At 40.0% G+C, this 22664-nt stretch overlaps 1 protein-coding gene across 1 annotated transcript; it reads left to right on the top strand.

The window, feature by feature from the left end:
- The first annotated feature begins 1537 nt into the window (after positions 1–1537).
- On the top strand, positions 1538–22428 carry LOC113084156 (meprin A subunit beta-like). Its single transcript, XM_026254798.1, has 15 exons — positions 1538–1659; positions 1884–1964; positions 2204–2222; positions 2323–2382; positions 2464–2507; positions 3911–3989; positions 4237–4354; positions 11150–11328; positions 11468–11686; positions 11866–12018; positions 12983–13198; positions 13276–13743; positions 20443–20628; positions 20706–20806; positions 22257–22428. The coding sequence occupies exons 2-15, from the start codon at positions 1908–1910 to the stop codon at positions 22296–22298; spliced, it is 1941 nt and encodes a 646-aa protein (XP_026110583.1). The 5' UTR covers positions 1538–1659; positions 1884–1907; the 3' UTR covers positions 22299–22428.
- The last annotated feature ends 236 nt before the right edge of the window (positions 22429–22664 follow it).

The raw sequence follows: 22664 nt of genomic DNA, 5'->3' as shown, positions 1-22664 counted from the left end.
GACACCCTGTTTTGCTACCTAGGTGCGCTTTAAAGTATGTATCCCCCCAAAATTATTATTATTTTTTTTCTTATTTGTATATTCAAAATTGTATTTAAAGTCGTTATCTCATAACACCATTTATTGCTGTTGTAACTGTGCAATGTAAATTATTTAATTTGTTACAGTTTTGAAGGCCATCTCAGTGGGAGGGAGGGAATGACTAACTTGCTGTTAAACTCCTCATATGAATGAACCTTGATATTATCTGTCAGAAACATTATTAACGCTCTCAAAAACAGTATGGAAAACAATGAGAAACAATGAAAAACAGGTGAATAAAGACTGGCAATCAATGTTTAGTCAGTTTAATGTTCTGAAATGATTATTTAAAGACATGTAAAGCATTTTTGCTCGTTTATGTGGGTCATCCCAAGCATGGTTGCAGTATATATATATATATTTTATATTTTATATACTAAATATTTTTTAGTTTATCATGTATATAAATTTTGTTTTATTTGATCAGATAACATTTTAACCTGTCATATGGTCAATGTGCTCTTCAGATGTTAAAATGTACCCCACATTTCACTTCCAATTTTTGAACCACATGTGGATGTACACAAACTGAGAAATTCAAAAAGTGTTACTTTGTGGCCCTCTCTTTAACACTAGTGCAAAGACTTGTAGAACAAGTACAGTAGGTCACAGAATTAAATAAAATATTAATACCATACCATTTCATTCAGTATAGTAGTTCATATAAACATTCATAAGAGCACTAGACAAAGTTATCAGATATAGCAATGGTTATTAATAAAAACTATTAATGTAATATGCATTGTGGCATGAATAACAAACAATTCATAATCCTGTGAAGTTTTTGGGCTTTTTTTAAATGTTGTTAATGATTTCACCACCAGCAACAAATCTAATATTCTCTCTGAGTTTCCATGTTCCATTATGAACATTAACTGGTTTTAACAGGAATAAAACCAAAAATCATGGTTCTTGCAGCCATGGTAACCGTAAATTAACCATGGTTTTGTACTAAAAGTTTGCTACTGTTATACTAAAAGTATACTTAAAAGTATACTTGTATATAATAGAAAGTGGGCCAATTTAGTTCTAAGGAGTATTGAAACAGAACACTTACAAGTATACTACTAGAACACTGATATTTGTATACTTGCTACATAAAGTATCCTTAAAACATAAACTTTCCTTAAGCATACTTAAAATAAACCTGACGTATACTTGAAGCTTTTTGGTAAGGGCGTTTTTACTCTGTGCAAGTGTAAAAATAAATAAATAAATACAATTTACACAATTTAAATTGTTAGTTAAACTCTGGGTGGACCAGTTAAAAATAACCCAGAAAAGGTGTTAACTTTCTCACTCTGAGTGTTATTTTAACACAATCAAATTTGCTGTAATAGATACCCTAAAAGGAGATGTATGTTGAGTATGCATTATGATTGGATGAGATAGAAACATCCTGGTTTGATTGGATTATAAATACTGAGTCCAAGTGTTCCTTTTTGTCACACACTTTGCAGATGCTCTGTATATCTGTCTGACTTTCTTGCAAGAACAAACTCAATTTTTTCTTGTTCTACAATACTCTCTGAGGTATTGTCTCACAATAAGAGTTGGAAACATTTTTCCATAACAAAGGTGAGTTAATCTTCAGCAAATTTTCTTTTTTGGTGAACTTTCATTAAATTTAATTTAACTCTTAGCCAAATCATTATCAAGAATTACTTTTACCATGTCTAATAATATCAAGTTAACCTTTAGTGTAATAAATCATAAACTATTGGATAAAAGCTTGTATCACTGCAGACTAGGCTCTTTTGTTCTATAAACTGGTTAATACACAATGCACTGATGTTCTGAAGAGAGCGTATCAGAGTGAAGTTCTCATGGCGTCTCTCCATACATTACTGATTCTGTGTGGATGTGCCACAGCCCTGTGTTTGGTGAGTACAGAATTCAGATGTCAGAGAAACAATTTTGCGATCATGTGTTAATTAATATTGTGTTAAAGCAAAACTTACACAGGTTTTGTTATATTAAAATACAATGAACTTTTTCAAGACTGAATGAGTTTTATGATAGTTTGTAGTTATTTCATACAATATTAAAACTTACACTGTAATAACTTCTTGTTGTAAATGTGCACCTCTGACAATTATCTCTCAAATGTTTTCTTTAAAAGCCAACATCTTCACTCACAGGTGAGTCATAACAATCTATACAACAATATATTAAATATTGTTTTACATTTTTAAATAGTTTTTTTTTTATATTTTATAAAATGTTAAGACTTTTTTGTAGGCAATACAGTGATTGATGTGGATAATGGAAAAGACCTGGATATATTTGAAATAAATGAAGGTTTGTGGAAACATTATCACATCTTAAATCTGTAGCATATTTCTATAACAGTTTTGCATTAACTGCTGTCTCATTCAACAGCGGCAGGACTTGACCTGGTGGAAGGAGACATTCTGATAAAGGAGGTCAGTGTTTTCTTTGAACAAATTCTCAAGTCACTTTCCACAAACAGGATACAAATTAGGGCCTTAATCTCTGGGCCTAAAAAAAATTATACAATATTTGGTAAGTCTTTCTATATTTATAATACATTATAAAGGTATTCTTAAAGCATTATAATGAATGCATAATGCATTATAAAAAATATTATAATATGTTGTATCATATCATGAATATACATAAGAACAGTTTTAATATATTATAATATTTACTTATTTGTGGTTATATCTTTTAAGAGTAAAATTATTTATATTTCCACTTTCACAATGGATTATATTTCTCATAGTTATAATGTATTATAAGTCTCATATCTTGCCATTTTTCTGATGCTACTTTACTCAAAACAGTTAAAGACCACTTATAAGTAGTAATAATAATAATAATACAATATTATTATTATTGATATACAACATCAAATGACCATAAGATCAGATATCAGATCAGATGAATGTGTAATATGACACATTTGCTTTGAACTATTGTAATTGTAATAAAATAAAAAAATAAAATAAAAAAATAATAAAAAACTGATGGTACCCTTTAGACAGTTGTTGATAATTAACTTATTGATATGTAGTTGATATGCAACTACATATCAGCTAGCAGACATTAGAGTATAAATCTGCTACTATAAATATATGCTAACACTTTATTTTGATGGTCAACCAACAGATAAACTGACTATAAATGTCTTTGCAAGTACGTCAGCTTATTCTACCAATCTAGATTCTATCATCCTTGAGCATACTTATACGCTAATCAGAGTAAGTTGGCATGTAGTTGCAAAGCTGCTTATAGTCAATTGATTAAGGGCACCATCAAAATAAAATCTGACCATATAAAACACAGAATTTTTTTTCAGTCGGGATATTAAGTTCACATCAATTAATTAACATTAGCTCCACAGAAACACTCAAGTAACACTCAGCATCTAACCACTCACAAGCTGTAGTAAGATACTGTGCAGATATTAAATAAACAATGTCAAGATATGATACAGTCCATTATACTGTAATGAAATAGATTTAATATGGTGTTCATTGTGTGTCACAAATAATTATACTCTTAAACTTATAACCACAAATACGTAAATATTATGATGTATTATAATTGTTGTTATGATTATTCATAAGTTGATATAACATATTATAAGCTTTTTTTTTTATAATGCATTATGCATTCATTATAATGCCTTAAGAATACCCTTATAATGTATTATAAAAATGGGCTAAATAGAAAGTGTTACCAAATATTTTTTTAAAGACACTCTTAAACTTCAGATGTGTAAATACAGTAAGATACACTAAACATCACAAACATCAAAATACTATCCTATTAATAAAATCCTTTTTTGGTTTATATTTAACAGGGAGAAGACAGAAACACTATTCTGGGTGAAAAGTATCGATGGCCAACCACTGTGCCATATGTCCTAGACAGCAGCCTCGGTCTGTGAATATAATAATAACTGATTCAGTTCTGTTGAATTTATGCTTTGACCTGTATATGATAATATAATTCTATGTAACTTAATATTTGCTCCAAATTAATCACTAACTATACCTTCTTCGTTTTATTTTCTGACTTTCTGATATATATATATATATATATATATATATATATATATATATATATATATATATATATATATATATATATATATATATATATATATATATATATATATATATATAGAAATCAATGCTAAAGGTGTGATACTGAGAGCACTTGAGCAATACAGACTCAAGACCTGTATTGACTTTAAACCCTGGAATGGAGAGCCAAACTACATTTTCGTATTTAAAGGCAGAGGGTAAGAGAAGAAAACTTCAAACCACTACACACGTTTAAACTCATCTTCACACATTGTGCAATAATAAAAACTCTATTCACATGTATTTAAATGTGTCACTTTTTTTCTTCAAACAAAAATCTACCAAATAAATCTTACTCTTAAAGTCCCCATGAAATATTTTTTTTGCTTGTTTTTTAGTATGACTATGTTATATATGAGCTATAGTGTGCTCCAAAACAATGAAAAAAAATTGCATTTAGGATATATAGTCATTGAAAACGTTCAGTCTCTAACTTTCCTCAATATGGATCAACGATATTTCAGCTTCTCATCAAACTTTCTGTCCAACCAAATGCTTTATAGAATCGGGAGCGCCCCGTCTATAGGATCAGAATTCTAGAAAATGTATTTGCAGTCATGAATAAAAAAATAACAAGCGTGAAAGAGACGTAATCCCTGAAACAGATCTAGCTACTTCCCTTACCAAAAAGTAGTATACTTCAAGTTTATTTTATTAAGTATACATAAGTAAAGCTCAATTATATGTTTAAGTATACTTTATGTAGCAAGTATACAAATATCAATGTTCTGAAAGTGAAAGTCGTGACATTTTGAATTGGTGCTCTGCATCTAACCCATCCAAGTGCACACACACAGCAGAGAGAAGTGAACACACACCCAGAGCAGTGGGCAGCTATATATCCAGTGCCCGGGGAGCAACTGGGGGTTCAGTGCCTTGCTCAAGGGCACTTCAGCCATGAGTATTGAGGATGGAAGAGAGCACTGTTCATTTACTCCCTCCAACCAGCATGAGACTCAAACCAGCAACCTTCTGGTAATTAGCCTGGCTGTCTAACCATTAGGCCACAGCTGCCCACAGTGGACCACTTTCTAGTATATAAAATATACTTTTAAGAATATTTTAAGTATAACAGTGGCAAACTTTGAGTATACAACTAGTTAACCTCTATGTTTGTAGTTTGTACTGTAATTACACTTCAAGTGAACTTATACTGATAGTTCACTAATTAAATACTTTGTACACTTTGAAGTATAGTCTCAGTAAACTACTAGTTTAGTAAATTTATACTGCAAGTAAACTCATAAGTTTTCTTTAAGATAACTTTACATCACATTAAGTATACTACTATGTCCCTATTTAGGTTTGAATCTGTATATATTTTGTTATATGAATATGTGAACATACAAAACATCCAAAGAAAGTACAGGGTATCTGCTTGAAAATAAAAACATTTTATTCTAGCTTCATGCAATCTTTTTTAGACACTTTAATGTGAGTAAGTTTCATAAAAAAATAAAGAAATAACTTTTGAACAAAAAGCTGAAAAAAAACCTTAAATTGGATTAAGAATGATAATCAAAACGTTGATTAAATCGATCAGCACCCCAAAGATTGACTGTAATTATTACCTCTCCATCGATTTTATTCCATAATGTTACAGTTTTTATGCTGTTTCATGTCAGAGAATTATGTGTTAGATTACATGTGTTAGTATCTGTTGCTTCTTTTCTTTTTCACTCGTGTTTTCTTTTTTTATTCCGTGGAGAAGATGAAGACTAGTGCCCTCTACCATATAATAATGAAAACACAGATTCAATAAGTATAGCTTAAATATATTTATACTTTTTGTAAGTATAAGTCAAGTATACTTAAATTTAATTTTAAGTACATAAAGCCCATTTCTAAAACGTTTCTAAACTAAAAGCATACTTTCCTATTTTTAGTTTAAAAGAAGTATACTAAAAGCACACTTGAATAATCTTCTTTAAGGGTTGCCCAATATGGAAATAAGTAGCACAAATAAGTGTGCTACTTATCTTTGGCAAACTGGCAACCCTGTACACGTGTTCTCTCTCTCTCCATTGTGGATAAACGCGCTTGCTTTCTGAAAACACAGGTGATCTTGAAGTTTTGCGATCTCCACTTGAATATTCTCAGAAAAATGTTATTAATCAACTGTTAATTTATGACAACACACACAGAGAAAGAGAGAGAGAGGCTGTGCATGTATGAATGACCATATACTAACTCTTTGTTAAGAAAGATGTAGCTTTTGTGCAATTAAGCTATTTAGTTAATGCAGGGCAGTGCTAAAAAGTTTGTTCCTGGATGTCTGAGTGTGATCACAATGTGAAATAATCTCTCAGTAATGTATGGTAACCCATGTTCCCTGAAGGAGGGAACAGAGACGTTACACAGTGCGGACATATAAGGAGAGCGCATACAGTTGCACATTCGGTATTTGTCTGAGGAGCGGAGGTGATATGCCTCAGCCATACAGCAGTGGTACAGCAACTGTTGCGACGGAACGTAACATCTCTTTTCCTCCTCCAAGGAACGAGGGTTACCATACGTAACTGAGATGTTCCCTTTCAGTCAGTCACGTTCGATGTTACGATCCGTATGGAAATCGCCCCCTCCAGTGCCCTACGAAATCCTGCAAGTACCCCCACACCAATCAGGACGGAAGATAGGACAGGGCTTTGGCAGTGGAACCCTCCTCTGCTGTTCCGTACAGTGTATATGGATAAGACTGGGAAAGCAAACTTAATTGGGGAACGCTACGGAAGCCACATCCTGTGTATAGGATATAACATGTAGAAATTACACCTATGGACTGGCCGTAGGGCAGTGCTACATATAGAACAGCGAAAGAGTTCTGCCAGGCAAAGACACTGTCTTAACATAAGGGAAGCTGTACCGTGAAAGAATACGCATCTCTTACTCTCACCAGAACTCCCGGGAGCAGAGCAATAGGGGGAAAGGTGTACAGACGAAGCCTCGGCCAGGTCTGTACCATAGCGTCCAGTCCCAGAGGAGCTGGATGAACTAGAGAGAACCAAAGGGGACATTGTGATGTCTCTTGAGTCGCAAAGAAATCTATTTGAGCTCTGCCAAAAATTCTCCATATCTGCTTCACCACCTCGGAGTGAAGTTTCCATTCCCCGGGCCTCCGCCCCTGCCTCGACAGTATGTCTGCTCCCATATTTAGTTTCCCAGGAATATATACTGCTCTTAATGAGACGAGTTTGCCCTGGGACCACACAAGGATCTGGTGCGCCAGCTTGTACAAGGGGCGTGAATGCAGACCTCCCTGGTGGTTGATACAAGAAATTTGTTGTCGGTTCGCACCAACACATGGTGACCCCTTAGGTCTGGGAGGAAGTGCTTCAGTGCACGATAAACTGCTAGCATCTCTAGACAATTGATATGCCATGTCAGATGGCGACCACTCCACAGACCACGGGCTGGGTGCCCACTCATGACCACACCCCAACCAGTGAGGGATGCATCTGTCGCTAGTATTACACAGTGACAAGGAGCTCCCAGCACCGGGCCCTGATTCAAGAACCAAGGTTTCTTCCACATTTCCAAGGCACGGAGGCAGTGCTGCATGACCTTGATAGTTCAAAGTGGATTGCCCCTCTGGGAAAATCCCTTGGTCTTGAGCCATCACTGTAGGGATCTCATGTACAGCAGGCCAAGAGGTATCACGTTGGACCCAGCTGCCATCAGACCCAACAATCTCTGAAATTGTTTGTCAGTGAGTGACTGCCCTTCTTTGACACTCTTGACTGAGATGAGGATCGACTCGATATGAGCAGGGGACAGACGTGCCTGCATTGCGGTCGAATAGGTGGTTCTCTGAACAGGTGAAAGTACACTCTTCTTGCTGTTCAGTCTCAAACCCAGCTCCCCCATATGTGCGAGAATGACATCTTGATGTTGAGCCGCAACCTGCTCTGACTGAGCTAAAATCAACCAACCTCATCTACACATTTCATGAACGTGCGAGGTGAGAGTGCAAGGCCGAAGGGAAGTACTCGATATTGGTAAGCTTCACCCCCGAAAGCGAACTTCAGAAACTTCCTGTGTTGTGGAAGGATGGATATGTGGAATGGATATCTACTGTGACAAACCAGTCCTCGGATCTGATTTGAGCTACAACATGCATGATTGTGCATTTTGAACTTCATTTTCATAACTGATTGATTTAAGACCCGCAGATCTATGATCGGAAGCAACCCCCCATCCTTCTTTGGAACTATGAAATACCAGCTGTAGAACCCGGAATCCCTGTCTTGAGGAGGGACCACCTCGATGGCCTCCTTCCCTAATAGGGTTTTCACTTCTTGTTCCATAACCAGAGCCTGCTCGGGGCCTACTAACATTGGAGTAACCCAGTTGAATCTCGGCGGTGGAGAGCAGAACTGAATACGGTAGCATTTTTCTACTGTGCGCAGGACCCATTGAGATATATTTGGGAGTAGTTTCCACGCTGCTAAATAATCTACTAAGGGAATCAGTCTCTCGAGACTGACCTCTGGTGTAAGAGGCGTCCGAAGGGGCGGTGAGCATCTCAGCTCCGCTACACACGTGGGTGGAAAATATTGAGGACATTGTTCGCTGGAGGCCGCTGTGCCCTGGAACTCTGGCAGGGTTGGCAGACTGGACCCCAGAGGGCGCTGAGGCGAGACAGGCACCGTATAATGCGGTGTACGCCGCTCTACCCCAGTAGGGGACGCCCTCTGCAGTTGTGACCAAAACGTGTCAGGACTTCTTAGCTGAGGACCTCCCAGCCTGAAGTACGGCCCTCAGATCTGCCTTATGCTGGGAAAACCCTTGTTCAGAGCATTGGTTCAGAGCGTTGCTTCAGCCTCCGGACCCGACGCAGGGGAGCGCGGGCGGCAACTCTCTGACGATAGACTGAGAGGGCTGCTCCCGCCAAGCAGCCCCTCCAGTATATATAATTTCTCAGAGTGAGATAAATGTCATTATATTCCTCAGAATTTAATGCAAACAAACAATCAGACAAGTAAACATGGTCTGCTTTGTTGATATAATTCATATCTAACTTCTCATAGTCAGATAAATACTGAATTTAATTCCTCAGAATTAATGCAGTTAACCAATCAGGCAAGTAAAGACGGTCTGCACAAACAGTATTAATCTCCTTGGAGATAAGTAGCTGCACCTGCGAGTTCACAGAGGGGGAAGGAACCGCTGCACGTGCTTCCAAACCTCGAGAACGAACTCTAGATCTAGGGAACATGGGTGGAGATAGACAGAGCCGTCTTTGACCCATCCCCAGATATGCGAGAAGCACAGTCAGCCCCCTTATTTTTCCCGAGAGCTGACTGTGTGAGCTGCGCTCCTCATTAATGCTGCTCGTTATAACGTTAGGCATAATATGCTTGTGAGACTGATGCTTGTGCAACTGTTGTCTGTAGGAGATAGGGACGTGTCCGTCTCCACACCCTCTAGCAGATCTATCTGCGATCCCAGCGAATGTAGGCATCGCTCTGCCTCGGTGAAAGTGGGACTGACACAGCGAGGATAGCTGGTTGAAGACTCCCTCTTGAGAAGAGTGCTCCGGGATCAAAGTGTCCACACTGGCTTGTACCAGTGCAGGCAGTCGGTTCCCTCAAGAGCTGAAACAGAGGGCCTCGATCCCAGGCAGACCGTGCACAGTCTATGTATCCCCACTCGTGATGTAGCGAGGAACACACAATCTGAAACGCGATCTGGATTCGCCTTTCAGATGTCTCATCTTAGCTTTGCTCTTTGACTATTGCTTACTCTTTGAGGAGCTAATAGTGACAAACAACAATAAATAAGACTGACAAGACAGAATGACATGCACACACAGAACGCTTGCTGAAAGACGCGAAGCTGATGCCAGCTGTGCGGCTCATGCCTTTATAGCTTCCCCGCCCGTGACGTCACGCTCTTCTATAAAACAGATTAGATATAATATTCAGAGTCGCTTACGGTAAACGCGTTCCCCATAGCGCTTCAATGCAGCTCGAGTTCCTGAATAGGAAATAACATTTAAATACATTTTTTTTAATTTTACTCCAAAACCAAAATGCTTAAAAATATAGGATGCTCAACAGCATTAAATGCTTTATAGAAATCTAAAAACATAAGAAATCCACCTCACCACAATCGAGTAAATCTAATCTAATATTATGGATTGAAATCCACCAGCTTCTTATATACACTACTTTACAGATTTAATATGGCCTCAAAAATGGTTTAATTAGCCTTTGCATTTCTTTTATTTTACTCCATTACTTTTGCTTCATCTTTCTTTTCAACATTAGGTCAGGAATCTTTGCCCTTGGTGTCTAGTTGTAGTTTGGCAGGTTTAATCAGTTTTTGTGAAACATCTTGATTTAAAACAGTAGGAATTACTTCAAGCAAATTTTTTGGAACACCTACCACAAGCTTGAAAAAAAAAATGAATGCAGCTGCTTAACCCATCATCTTCACACGGCCCCTGTTCACATAGTAGTTTCTGTATGGTTGATGGCATGTAGTGTACTATATAGGGCATACTGAACAATTCAAACACCGTACATATTATTATATGAGTTGAGCCTCTTTTTGAAATAGCCAGCAGTATTTTGTTCATATCACAGCTTGGGTCAGAGCTGTTGATCTCAGTAAATACACATTTGAACATTTATGACAGCCACAGTCTAACTCTAATAGATTTCCCCTTTAGTTTTAATTTGAAACTTTAACTAAAGCAAAGCAGTGACTATATATGCTGAGGATGTATAATTAGAAAATTGAGACACTTCAAGGCACTTCAGTGGATCTTTAATCACTTAAATTTATTACATAATATTTTAGGCAAATAAGCATGTTGGACCGTTTCAGGTATTTGAAAACATTTAGATTTTTATTGCACTGGCTGTATCTGAGGGGTGTATGTATTTGCAAAATAAAAAAAAAACATAAATTCAGGGTGATGAAAAGGTGATGTTTTTATGTTCAATCAGATGTTACTCAAAGGTGGGGAATCGACGGATGGGGAAACAAGAGTTGTCAATTGGTGAAAACTGTGACCATTTAGGAACAGTGGAGCACGAGTTTCTGCATGCACTGGGTTTCTGGCACGAACAATCCAGATCTGACAGAGACGACTACGTTATCATCGTGTGGGACCAGATTCAAAAGCGTAAGTATTGAATTCTTAAATACACGCATCAATGATAAGATCATTTTGTCTTACAAAACTCCCAAAATCTATAAATATACTTATATTAAATACAAACTAATTTGTTAATTAACTGTTTCACGGTTTGTTTCTTACTTAGGTTATAAGAACAACTTTAATTTACATAATGAAACGGAGTCAAGCTCTCTCGGTGTGCCCTATGATTATGGTTCAGTCATGCACTACAATAAGAAATCCTTCAGCAAAGGCAGTAAGCCAACCATTCTTACCAAAATACCAAAATTCTTGGATGTGATTGGTCAACGCATGGAGTTTAGTGACAGTGACCTGCTCAAGCTGAACCGGCTATACAATTGTAGTAAGTTTATGATTAGGCACTTTCTGTGGAAGACTCAACTAAATAATCCTCCATATTATTATTATTATTATTTTTATTTTTTGACATTAGTTTGACTGATAAGATAAAGACTACTTGCTCAACTAATATTTTGCTTCTCTCAATCATCTTGTCCTAAACATTTTTCATTATTCTTCCAGCTACAGCCTCAATTTTTCTGGACTCTTGCCAGTTTGAGGAGCCAAATATCTGTGGTATGATCCAGGGTGATGGTGGAAATGCCAAATGGGCTCGTGTACAAAGAGTAAAGGGTGGTCCACAGACGGACTACACCAACCTGGGTCGATGTCAAGGTATAAACACCCCTAACCACAAAAGCAGGATTTAACCCAACTGAGTTTCACATTCATTTACAATGAAAATTGCCCTTTTTTTTATCCACAAAATCGATAGAAATAAAACTTCATGCAAGTGATTTAAGAGAATTTCGCAGTTGTTTTTGTCCATTTATGCACCATCTGCTCAGTAGCCCCTCCCATTGTGAAACCTCATTTGTCCAAACTCCATACAAACACAAATATCTTTGGTTGTGATACATCAAAAATCCAGAATCTTGTCACTGTGAGTCACATCAAGCAGGAGTGTTGTGTGGAAATTCGAACTTTTTCAACATGGCAAATTTACTATATTGCCAAGTTTGCACCAACTGTAAAAAAAATAAAAATAATAAAAATAAAAAATTAAATATTCTGCTATTGCATTTCCATGACTTAAAAAGAGGAATCCAAATATATTGAAAAAACTTTGAGGAATGTCAAACTTACCGTCACTCTCTCATCAACTTTATTATAAAACTCTTAATTTTAGAAATTAGAAATTTTAGACCATTATTTGTATTTGTTTGCCAAGATAATTGAACACAAAGTGTTTTAGGGATACATTATTATATGATTATTCCAGGTCTTATTGCATCATACCTAGTTATGCCAAAGACTGTCAAATTAACTGGAATGGTATCACATGGAAACTGTTTAATTTTGTGTCATTTTTATTGTATCACCTCGTTGTAAAAAGTTGAATAATTCATAATCCATAAACCTGCACTGATACCTCTTTTTTGATGGTGGCACTTTGGTCTTTATGATAAACACATTTTACTGATACCAAAAGGAAGTATCAGGACCTCTCAAGACATTTCTTGTCAAGGATTCCAATATGACACGCAAAATGATTTTTAAACTCCATTATAAGGTCCAAAGAGAAAGTGAGAATACTGGTTTAATGGTCTATTATCTAATAAAGTTTATACTTCCACAGGGTTTGGGTTCTTCATGCATTTCAGTACAGCCACAGGAACCAAGGGTAAAAATGCTTTCCTGGAAAGTCGTCTCTTTCACCCCAAAAGACGTTCCCAATGCCTGCAGTTCTATCACTACAACAGCGGAAGCGTTGATGACCAGCTAAACATCTGGGTGCGTGAATACACAGTTAAAAACCCCAAAGGTGTCCTAAGACTCATTCAGAAGATCAAAGGTAATAGTTATTTATGTTTAAAACACCAATCGATAAAACATTTTAGACAATGGGTAACTTATACTTGTACAACCTAGGTGGAATTCGAGGCTCCTGGGAACTATATCATGTTACGCTAAATGTCTCTGATAAATTCAGAGTAGTATTTGAAGGGGTTAAAGGAAGAAAAGCATCAAAGGCTGGTCTGTCTCTGGATGATATCAACCTCCCAGAGACCAAGTGTCCTCAATACACTTGGCACATTCGTAATTTTGCCAGGCTTCTTGCTAAAACCCCTGCTGGTTCCGGAACCTACAGCCCCCGCTTCATATCACCAGATGGTTACTCATTTCAGATTGGTTTGTACATTAATGGCTTGAAGGATAGTCCAAATAAAACCGCTATATACTTCCACTTAACCTCTGGACCCAAAGACAACAATCTCCAATGGCCATGTCCATGGCGCCAGGCATCTATGGAGCTGATGGACCAGAATCCAGACATTCAACATCGCATGAACAACATTAGGATGATCACTACAGATCCAAACATGACCTTCACTGACAGTAAGACAAAAAGTTATAGATATTAATATTTTCTTTGAACCATTAAAGGGTTAGTTCACCCAAAAATTAAAATTAGCCCATAAAATATCTGTCGTAGGTGTATCTGATTTTCTTCTGTAAGACGAATCCAGTCTGAGTTATTTTAAAAATGGAAACGGAGTTAAATAAAAAGCACCCATCCTTAATAAAAAAGTGTCTCACACAGCTCCGGGGCATGAACCTCCTGTAGCAAATTATACGTTTTGAAAATATTTAAAATGTAATAATAAATTTAACTGTTGTACACGAAAGCAGCTCTGTGCGGATGACACATGGAGGTCAGCGTTGCGCATGTGCCGTTCAGAAGAGACACACGCCGAAGAGCAGCGGTGAGATAAAAACAACGGTCACTAATTAGCAGTGATGGGTAGGAGCATCACTACAAGTACTACATTTCTAAATAGTGTGGTGTTAGTGTCTCTGTTTTCTTAATCAAATAGCATTTCAGTAGTGAAGCTCTGTTTTTGATCGAGTAGCACAGTAGAGTCAACAAAAGCTGACGTTACATTATCAAAGCATTTCTGAAACTCGAGCTCAAATCGAAAATATAACAGCTAAGAATCACTGATCCTGGACCAGTAAAAGTGATGATACCATTACTAAACATTGTTACATCATTGGCTCCTCAAACTGTTAGTCAAACCTCATTATTCCTCCTTTCTCTCACGTAAATGAAGTGTGGCGCGCAGTTTAGAGCATTTCAGCTTTTTTGCAGTCTGGAGGTAAAATAAAAGAACTGTTGATAGAATAAGTACACCGTTTTCTTTACTCAAGAAATCATATTTTTATAAAGGCTAATGTTTTTTTATATATATATTTGAGGAGTGGAGAAGAGTGTCTTACCATTTGTTGTCACTTCACAGTCAAATAGCTTGTGTGAAGCACTGAGTCTTTTTTGATTTGATACTTTGGCCCAATGACAGAAAAAAAACTGAGTGAACACATAGCGACAGAAAACGTCTAAGGTTACGTAGGTAACCCTGGTTCCTCGAAGGAACGAGACGCTGCATTGAGAACGTTTGGGGAACGCGTCCAGCGTGACGTCTCGGAATAACATGTATAATCAGTCCAAAGGAAGGTCGAGACGTCATAGGCGGGTGACGTCAGAGACCAGGAAGCATAAAAGCATGAGCGGCGAAGCCGGATATCAGCCTCAAAGGATTAAGCAAGCGCCAGCCAGAGATGCCGGAAGTGTGGCACTGCGACGCAGCGTCTCGTTCCTTCGAGGAACCAGGGTTACATACGTAACCTTAGACATTCCTCTTCAGGAACTCGAGCTGCGTCAAGAACGTTTGGGGAACGAGAATGCCCACGCCGCCAGACTTTCCAATCTCTGCCTAGTGTGGAAGAGCACAGGTAAAGCAAGAGAAGGAGAGGAGCCTGACAGAAATTGGGGACAACCGTCCAATGCCAAACTTTAGACGGAAGTGAGTCTTGACCCCCAGGACAGGGGAGATCAGAGGACTCGAGACTTAGGACAGCATCCTGATCACTGCTTAGCTTAAGCTTCTTCTGGCCGGAGGCCTCAGCCTCAGCGCACCATGGAGGAAACATGTAACCAGAGGGTTTCTGCTCACTGACTGGCCACCAAGAGGGGCGTGGTAGGCCACCATGGCCACCACGTAGACCTTCAAGGTGGAGTGGGTCAACCCTGCGGAGAGCCTGCAGGAACTCCAGCACTGTACCATCCGGGCAGTTAACTGGGTCGAGCTGGCGGTCTCCACACCAAGAAATGAAAAGCTTCCACTTCAAGGCATACAGTTTCCTCATTGAGGGAGCTCTGGATTGGAGAACGGTCTTACAACCTCGGTTGAGAGACCAGAAGCTAAGAGTTGTGCCTCCTCAGAGACAACACCTACAGCCTCTAAGCTCCATGCGGGGGCGCACCCTCCGCCTGCGAGAGGAGATCTCTCCTGACGGGAACCTCCCATGGAGTGCCGTCAAAAAGAGAAATCAGGCCCAGGAACCATACCCGGCCCGTCCAGAATGGGGCTACTAACAGCAGCTCGACTCCGTCCCGGCGCACTCTCTCCAGAACTCCTGAGAGCAGAGCAATCGGGGGAAAAATGTACAGATGAAGCCTTGGCCATGTCTGTACCATGGCGTCCAGCCCCAGTGGAGCTGGATGAGTCAGAGGAAGCCAGAGGGGACAGTGCGATGTCTCTCGAGTCGCAAACAGATCCACCCGAGTCTGGCCAACATCTCCAACTCTGCTTCATCACCTCAGTGTGAAGCCGCCATTCCCCGGGCCTCGGCCCCTGCCTCAACAGGATGTCTGCTCCCATATTAAGATGCCCAGGAATGTGAACTGCTCTGAGCGAGAGGAATTCGTCCTGGGCCCACACAAGGATCTGGTACGCTAGTTGTATAAATGGCATGAGTGCAGAACTCCTTGATGGTTGATGTAAGAGACCACCGCTGTGTTGTCGGTGCGCACCAACACATGGTGACCTCTTAGGTCTGGGAGAAAATAACAAAGTGCACAAAGCACGGCCAGCATCTCCAGGCAGTTGATGTGCCATGTCAGATGGCGACCACTCCACAGACCACGGGCAGGGTGGCCACTCATGACCGTACCCCAGCCGGTGAGGGACGCGTCCGTCGCTAGCATACCGCGGCAACAAGGAGCTCCCAGCACCGGGCCCTGGGACAAGAACCAAGGCTTCCTCCACATATCTAAGGCACGTAGGCAGCACCACGTTACCTTTAGCATGCGAAGTGGGTTTCCCCTCAGGGAGAACCCCTTGGTCTTGAGCCACCACTGTAGGGGTCTCATGAACAGCTGGCCAATAGTATTCACGTTGGACGCAGCTGCCATCAGACCCAGCAATCTCCGTGACTGCTTGACAGTGAGTGACCAGCCTTCTCTCACTCTCGCGACTGCAGTGAGGATCAACTTGATCCGAGCAGGTGACATACGTGCCTGCATCGTGGTCGAATCCCACACCATGCCCAGATAAGTGGTTCTCTGAACTGGAGAAACCACACTTTTCTTGGCGTTAAGTCTTAACACCAGCTCTTTCATGTGAGCGAGAACGACACCTCGGTGCCGAACCGCCATCTGCTCAGATTCAGCTGATATCAACCAATCAACAATGTGGTTGAGTCGGGAAAGTGTGGCTTTTGCCCCCAAAAGCAAACCTCAGGAACTTCCGATGAAGAAGGATGGAGATAAGTGCATCTTTTGATAGATCGTGACACACCAGTCCTCGGACTTGGCCTGTGCATTCTTGCTAAACTTCAGTCCCCTGACTGAGAGGTTAAAAAAGCACAGATCTAGAAAAGGACACAACACCTCATCCTTCCTCGGAACAGTGAAGTACCGGCTGTAGGACCCGGACTCTGCAACCCAAGGAGGGACCACCTCGATGGTCTCCATTCCTCAGAGAGAGTCTACTTCTGTTCCATTACCAGAGCCTGCTTGGGGCCCACCAGAACTGGATTCTGTGGCCTCTCACTACAGTGTGCAGGACCCACTGAGACACATTTGGCAGTAGTTTTCACGCTGCAATATAGCATACTAAGGGAATCAGCCTCTCAAGACTGATCTCTGGTTGCATCAGCGCAATTAGCTCGGTGCCCTGAAGCGGCGTACCAGCAGGAGACGGCCGAACTAGCTGCTCTGGAAACCTCCCAGGAGGTCGGGAGCCTCTTAGCACCGCTACGTTTCCGGGCGGTAACTGAGAGAAGCGTTTGCTGGAGACCGCTGCGCCCTGGAACACCGGCAGGGTTGGCAGATCGATCTCCTGAGGGCACTGAGGAGAGACGGGCACCGTGTAATGCGGTGTACACCGCCCTTCCCCAGAGGGGCCTGCCCTCCGAGGTCCTGAGCCACAGCATCAGGACTCTCGCAGCTGAAGTCTCCTAAAAACTATGGTCCTCAGACCCACATCGTCTGCTAGGAAGACTAGACCAGAGCCTGCTCGGGGCAGGACCCCATGAAGTACACTTGGCAGGGGCTCCCACACCGCCATGTGATCTCCTAAGAGAACCAGTCTCGCGAGACTGGCCTCTGGTGCGCCTAGAGCCACTAGCTCGGTGCCCTGAAGCGGTGGACCGGCAGGGGATGACTGTACTAGCTGCTCTAGAGACCGCTGTAGAGGTAGCGAGCCTCTCAGCACCGCTACGTTTCCGGGCGGTAACTGAGAGAAGCGCTCGCCGGAGATCGCTGCGCCCTGGAACACCGGCAGGGTTGGCAGAACGATCTCCTGAGGGCACTGAGGAGAGACAGGCACCGTGTAATGCAGTGTACACCACTCTTCCTCAGAGGGAGCTGGCCCTCAAAACGTCCTAGGCGTCAGGACGTTATGATGAAGGCTATCCAGCTAAAACAACGGTCTGTAGAACTGATTTCCACTAGAAGCCTTCGGCATGGGAGCGCCACTTTGACTCTAGCGTCTGCGGAGTACAAAAGTGACACCCCGGCACGTGGGGCTGGAACACGGTTGGAACTTCAGGGTCTCAGAGGGCGAATAAACCGCAGTGCTGGTTTCATAGCCTCGAGCACGAGCTCTAGATCTAGTGAACATGGGCGGAGATAGGACGAACCATCTCCAACCCTTTCGCCAGATCATGTGCGATTCCCGCTATCGCGGTCGCCGCTGTGCCTCGGCAACCGCGCGACCGCAACTGCAGGATCGCATGCACGGACACACTCCTCAGAGCGTGCCCGGCGAGAGCGGAGCGCTTAACAGTGAGAAAAGCACAGTCAGCCCCCCGAGAGCTGACTGCGCTAGCTCCACTCTTCATTAATGCTGCTTATGTTAATATTAGGCATAATATGCTTGTGCAACTGGTGCTTGTGTGACTGGTGCTTGTGTAACTGGCGAGCTCATCGACGCCTTTCCACATCAATCTCCTCAGAGAAAGACAGGCAGCGCCGTCGCGCCCTCTCATCGGGGAGAAAGTACCGCAAACGCGGGCTTCTGACCACCGAGAGCGCCGGATCTGGTGGCTAAGAAAGAAGATAGGGACTTGCCCGTCTTACATTCCTTCCAGCAGATCCGAAAGCGAGTCCCGCGAGCACAACCACCGTTTCGCCTCGGCGAAAGCGGGGCTGGGACAGCGAGAAACACCAGTGAAAGCTCTCTCCTCAAAGAGAGCTTTCTGAGAGTGAAGCAAAGGCTCGCATTGCAGCCGTCAACTCCCTCGAGAGTTGACACTGCGCGCTTCACTCTCAAGCAGACAACACACGAGCAGCGTGTGTCCCTACCCTTTTTTTTTTTTTTTTTTGGCAGGGAAAAACACACAGCCTGAGCGCTGCCTGCTCTCGCCCAAAACTTCCCTTGATTGAAGCTTTGACAATGGAGTTTATCAGTGGACAAATGACACTAAATAAGACTCACAAACAGATAGCGACTGACACACACACAGAGCGCTTGCTGAAGACACAAGGCTGATATCCGGCTTCGCCGCTCATGCTTTTATGCTTGCTGGTCTCTGTCGTCACCCGCCTATGACGTCTCGCCCTTCCTTTGGACTGATTATACATGTTATTCAGAGACGTCACGCTGGACGCGTTCCCCAAACGTTCTCGACGCAGCTCGAGTTCCTATAACCTGCAAGTTCATGAAAATATAAATGCAATACCCAAACTGTCTTTGGGGTGTTAGCTTGTCAACAACTTTTTACTTGAACTTGATTTTGGTTAAATGTTAATATAATGACACATGCAATGATAAACGTATAAACGTAAACGTAGCATCAGTATTTTGCAGGCCTATACATTAATATGGTAATACTATACAATAAGATTTCATTAACATTGGCTAATGTATTAATGAACATGACCATACAATGAACAATCCATTTATTACAGTATTTATTAATCTTTGTTATTGTTAATGAAATTACTCTTACTATTATTTGTAGTTTGTTCACAGTGCATTAACTAATGTTAACAAACACATCTTTTGATTTTTATAATGCATTAGTAAATTGTAAATTGTTGAAATTGGCATTAATAATGACAATATGAGGTAAATGTGGCCCTGTACAGTACATGATGCCAAACTGGTTTGGAACAGTTGTTGAATAAACAACTGAACTGAACTATTATTCCTGTCTATCTGCTTGACTTACAGTTCTATTGATCACTTAGAGAGCGTTGACTTATGATGTTGGTTCAATATAAAAATTATATATTATATATATACCAACATCATGTCAACGCTCTCTAAGTGATCGATAGATTTGCATTTAATTATTAGTTTTTTCTTATTTGAATGCTTTTGTTTAGATGTAAAATACAAAAGGTAGCCTAATGCATTATTTGTTTCTTTCTTATATTTATTCTACTGCTTTTTTTCCCCCTTTTTTTTTGCATAGGTTATGTTCTTATTTATATAACCAATATAAAATAAAAATAGCTATATTAATATAGTAACTATTAGTAAGGAAAAAGTGGATGAAAAGATTCAGTGTTGTGATTTTGCCTTGGCTCCTTCAGTAAACTTTAACGCGATTTTTCTCAGAATTGAGTTTGCTGACTCTTTTGACTTCAAAAGAATGTAGCTCTGTCATTATTCGTCTGATTCTTTCAATTCATAATTTTGAAGGCCTTTTAATGGAGAATGTGAAAAATAACTCATTTTTTTATGTGACTTATTTTGCCAGCACAGTTCACAAATGTGTTTTATAGTCTCTTCTCTTTTTGTACAGACATGGGTAAAGGTAAGTATTTCTGGGACAACCCACGAAAAGTAGGCAGTCTAGTCACTGGCAAAAATGGTGAAAAATTCTACCGGGGGAGGGGTTACGGTACTGGCAACTACATCACACATGATCGTCTGAAGAGTCGAAGCTTCATTAAAGGACATGATGCCATCTTCCTCCTCTCCCTTGAAGGTGTGCAGTTCTTATTCAATACCAGTGAAATTCTTATGAAATATGATAAGAGCTTTAAATTTCAACTTTATCAATAGATGTGACTGGACTTTTGAAGACAAAGAGACCAAAAATCAGAGACCTGCGATTAGAGATTGATGACCGTGAGGCAGAGGAGGATCCAAAGAGACAGATGGTTGTATGTATCCAAATACCAGTCTTCTCCTCCCATACTTGATAATTGTAGGGCTACCATTATTCATCAATAAATGTAAACGGATAACTTCTATTTATTGCTGGGAAGTAACTAGTTATATTAACGGAATTATGTAATTTAATTACAAAATAAATGTAACTGTAATCAAAATGTGTAATTAAATATGTTAACTATGAAAATGTTAACAATTACAAAGAAGTTATCGGAATGTTTCACACACATACTGTACATATGATTGACTTAATAATAATAATGCATTTTATTTCATGGTGCCTTTCAGGACACCCAAGGTCACCTTACGAGCAATAAACAGGGCACTGCATAAGAAAAAACATATATCAAACTAACAGCATATACATATAAAGTGCATTTAAGTCTCAATAAAACGTTATAAAAAAGCCTGTATAAAAAGATATGTCTTAAGACGTGTTTTAAAAGTCAACAAGCACTTGCTATTGCGAACATTGAGGGGTAGAGAGTTCCATAGGCGGGGCGGGGGGGTTGGGGGGGGGGGCAACATAACTAAAAGATCTGGCACCCATAAGTCGAATCCGAGGTACCACAAGAGAAATTGAAGATGAATATGTAAGTGAACGTGAAGGAGTGTAAACCTGGAGAAGTTGAGTAAGGTATTGTGGTGCAAGATTATGAATTGCCTTATAAGTGAGTAGCAAGATTTTGAATTCGACTCTATATTTTACTGGAAGCCAGTGCAGTTACTGGAGAACTGGAGAAATGTGATCAGTATAAGGTGTTCTAGAGAGAACACGAGCTGCAGAATTCTGAACCAATTGAAGCTTATGCAGCAATTTGGAGGGAATACCTGTGAGAAGAGCATTGCAGTAGTCTATACGTGAGGTGACTAGTGCATGAATGAGAACTGCAGTATTATTATTTGTAAGAAAGGGACGGAGTTCTTTGACTATAAGACACCAGTGTTTTAGGAGTTTGGGACACAGACTAGGACAAATGATTTATTTCAGGAATCATTAGATGTCAGTGTTTCCTGCCACAGATATGCAAAGATTTGATTTCAAAAACAGTATCATAGCTATTTAATGGTTTCTTATTATAATTTTAAAACAGTATACCACAGAATGATCTCAAAGTAAATTGAGGTGCTAAAGTCTGATTTTGTGGTGGCTGTGCTTTAAAATTAAATAATTAGTATCGAAAGTCTGACAGTAATCAGTGATGACATTAACCCTGCCTGCTTTAAATGTTTGAAAATGATTCGAAATTTAGAAAAAGTAATTAAAAATAAAATAAAAAAAACATCAAATGCAATCAGAAACATTACTTTAATAAAGCAATTTAAATAGATACACTATGCATTACATTTCACACAGGGTAACTTGTAATCTGTTAACTATTACATTTCCAAATTAACCTTCTCAACACTGCTCCCAATAAACTGCATTTTCTCTTGCAGATCCCCAGAGTCCTGGGACCATGGAATAAAAGATCCCTATGAGATGCAGGATACATCAAGAAGCCTCAGTGAAGACAGAAAAATATTCATTACTTCATTACTTGTGTCTTCATTACTGAGCTGGCACTACTGAATCATAACTTGCATTAAAATAATGGAAGTTTTCTTTCTATTCAGTTTCTATTCAATCTTCATTCCCACCTTAAGATTTATTTCTTCTTGTTTTCCTCATTTGTAAGTTGCTTTGGATTAAAGTGGTTGCAAAATGAATAACATAAAAGCATCAAAAGAAGTAGTCAACCATTAATGCTCCCACAATTTATTAGTGGTATGTTGTAGTCTGTAAGAAACTGCTATGTTATAAATAATTGTTATGTTATTTACATTCCTGAATTTTCAAGAGATGCA

This window comes from Carassius auratus, unplaced genomic scaffold, assembly GCF_003368295.1.
Source record: "Carassius auratus strain Wakin unplaced genomic scaffold, ASM336829v1 scaf_tig00039844, whole genome shotgun sequence".
NCBI classification, from domain to species: Eukaryota; Metazoa; Chordata; class Actinopteri; order Cypriniformes; family Cyprinidae; genus Carassius; species Carassius auratus.
The sequence above is the reverse complement of the archived record's forward strand: the minus strand, read 5'-3'. Positions and strand labels throughout refer to the sequence as shown.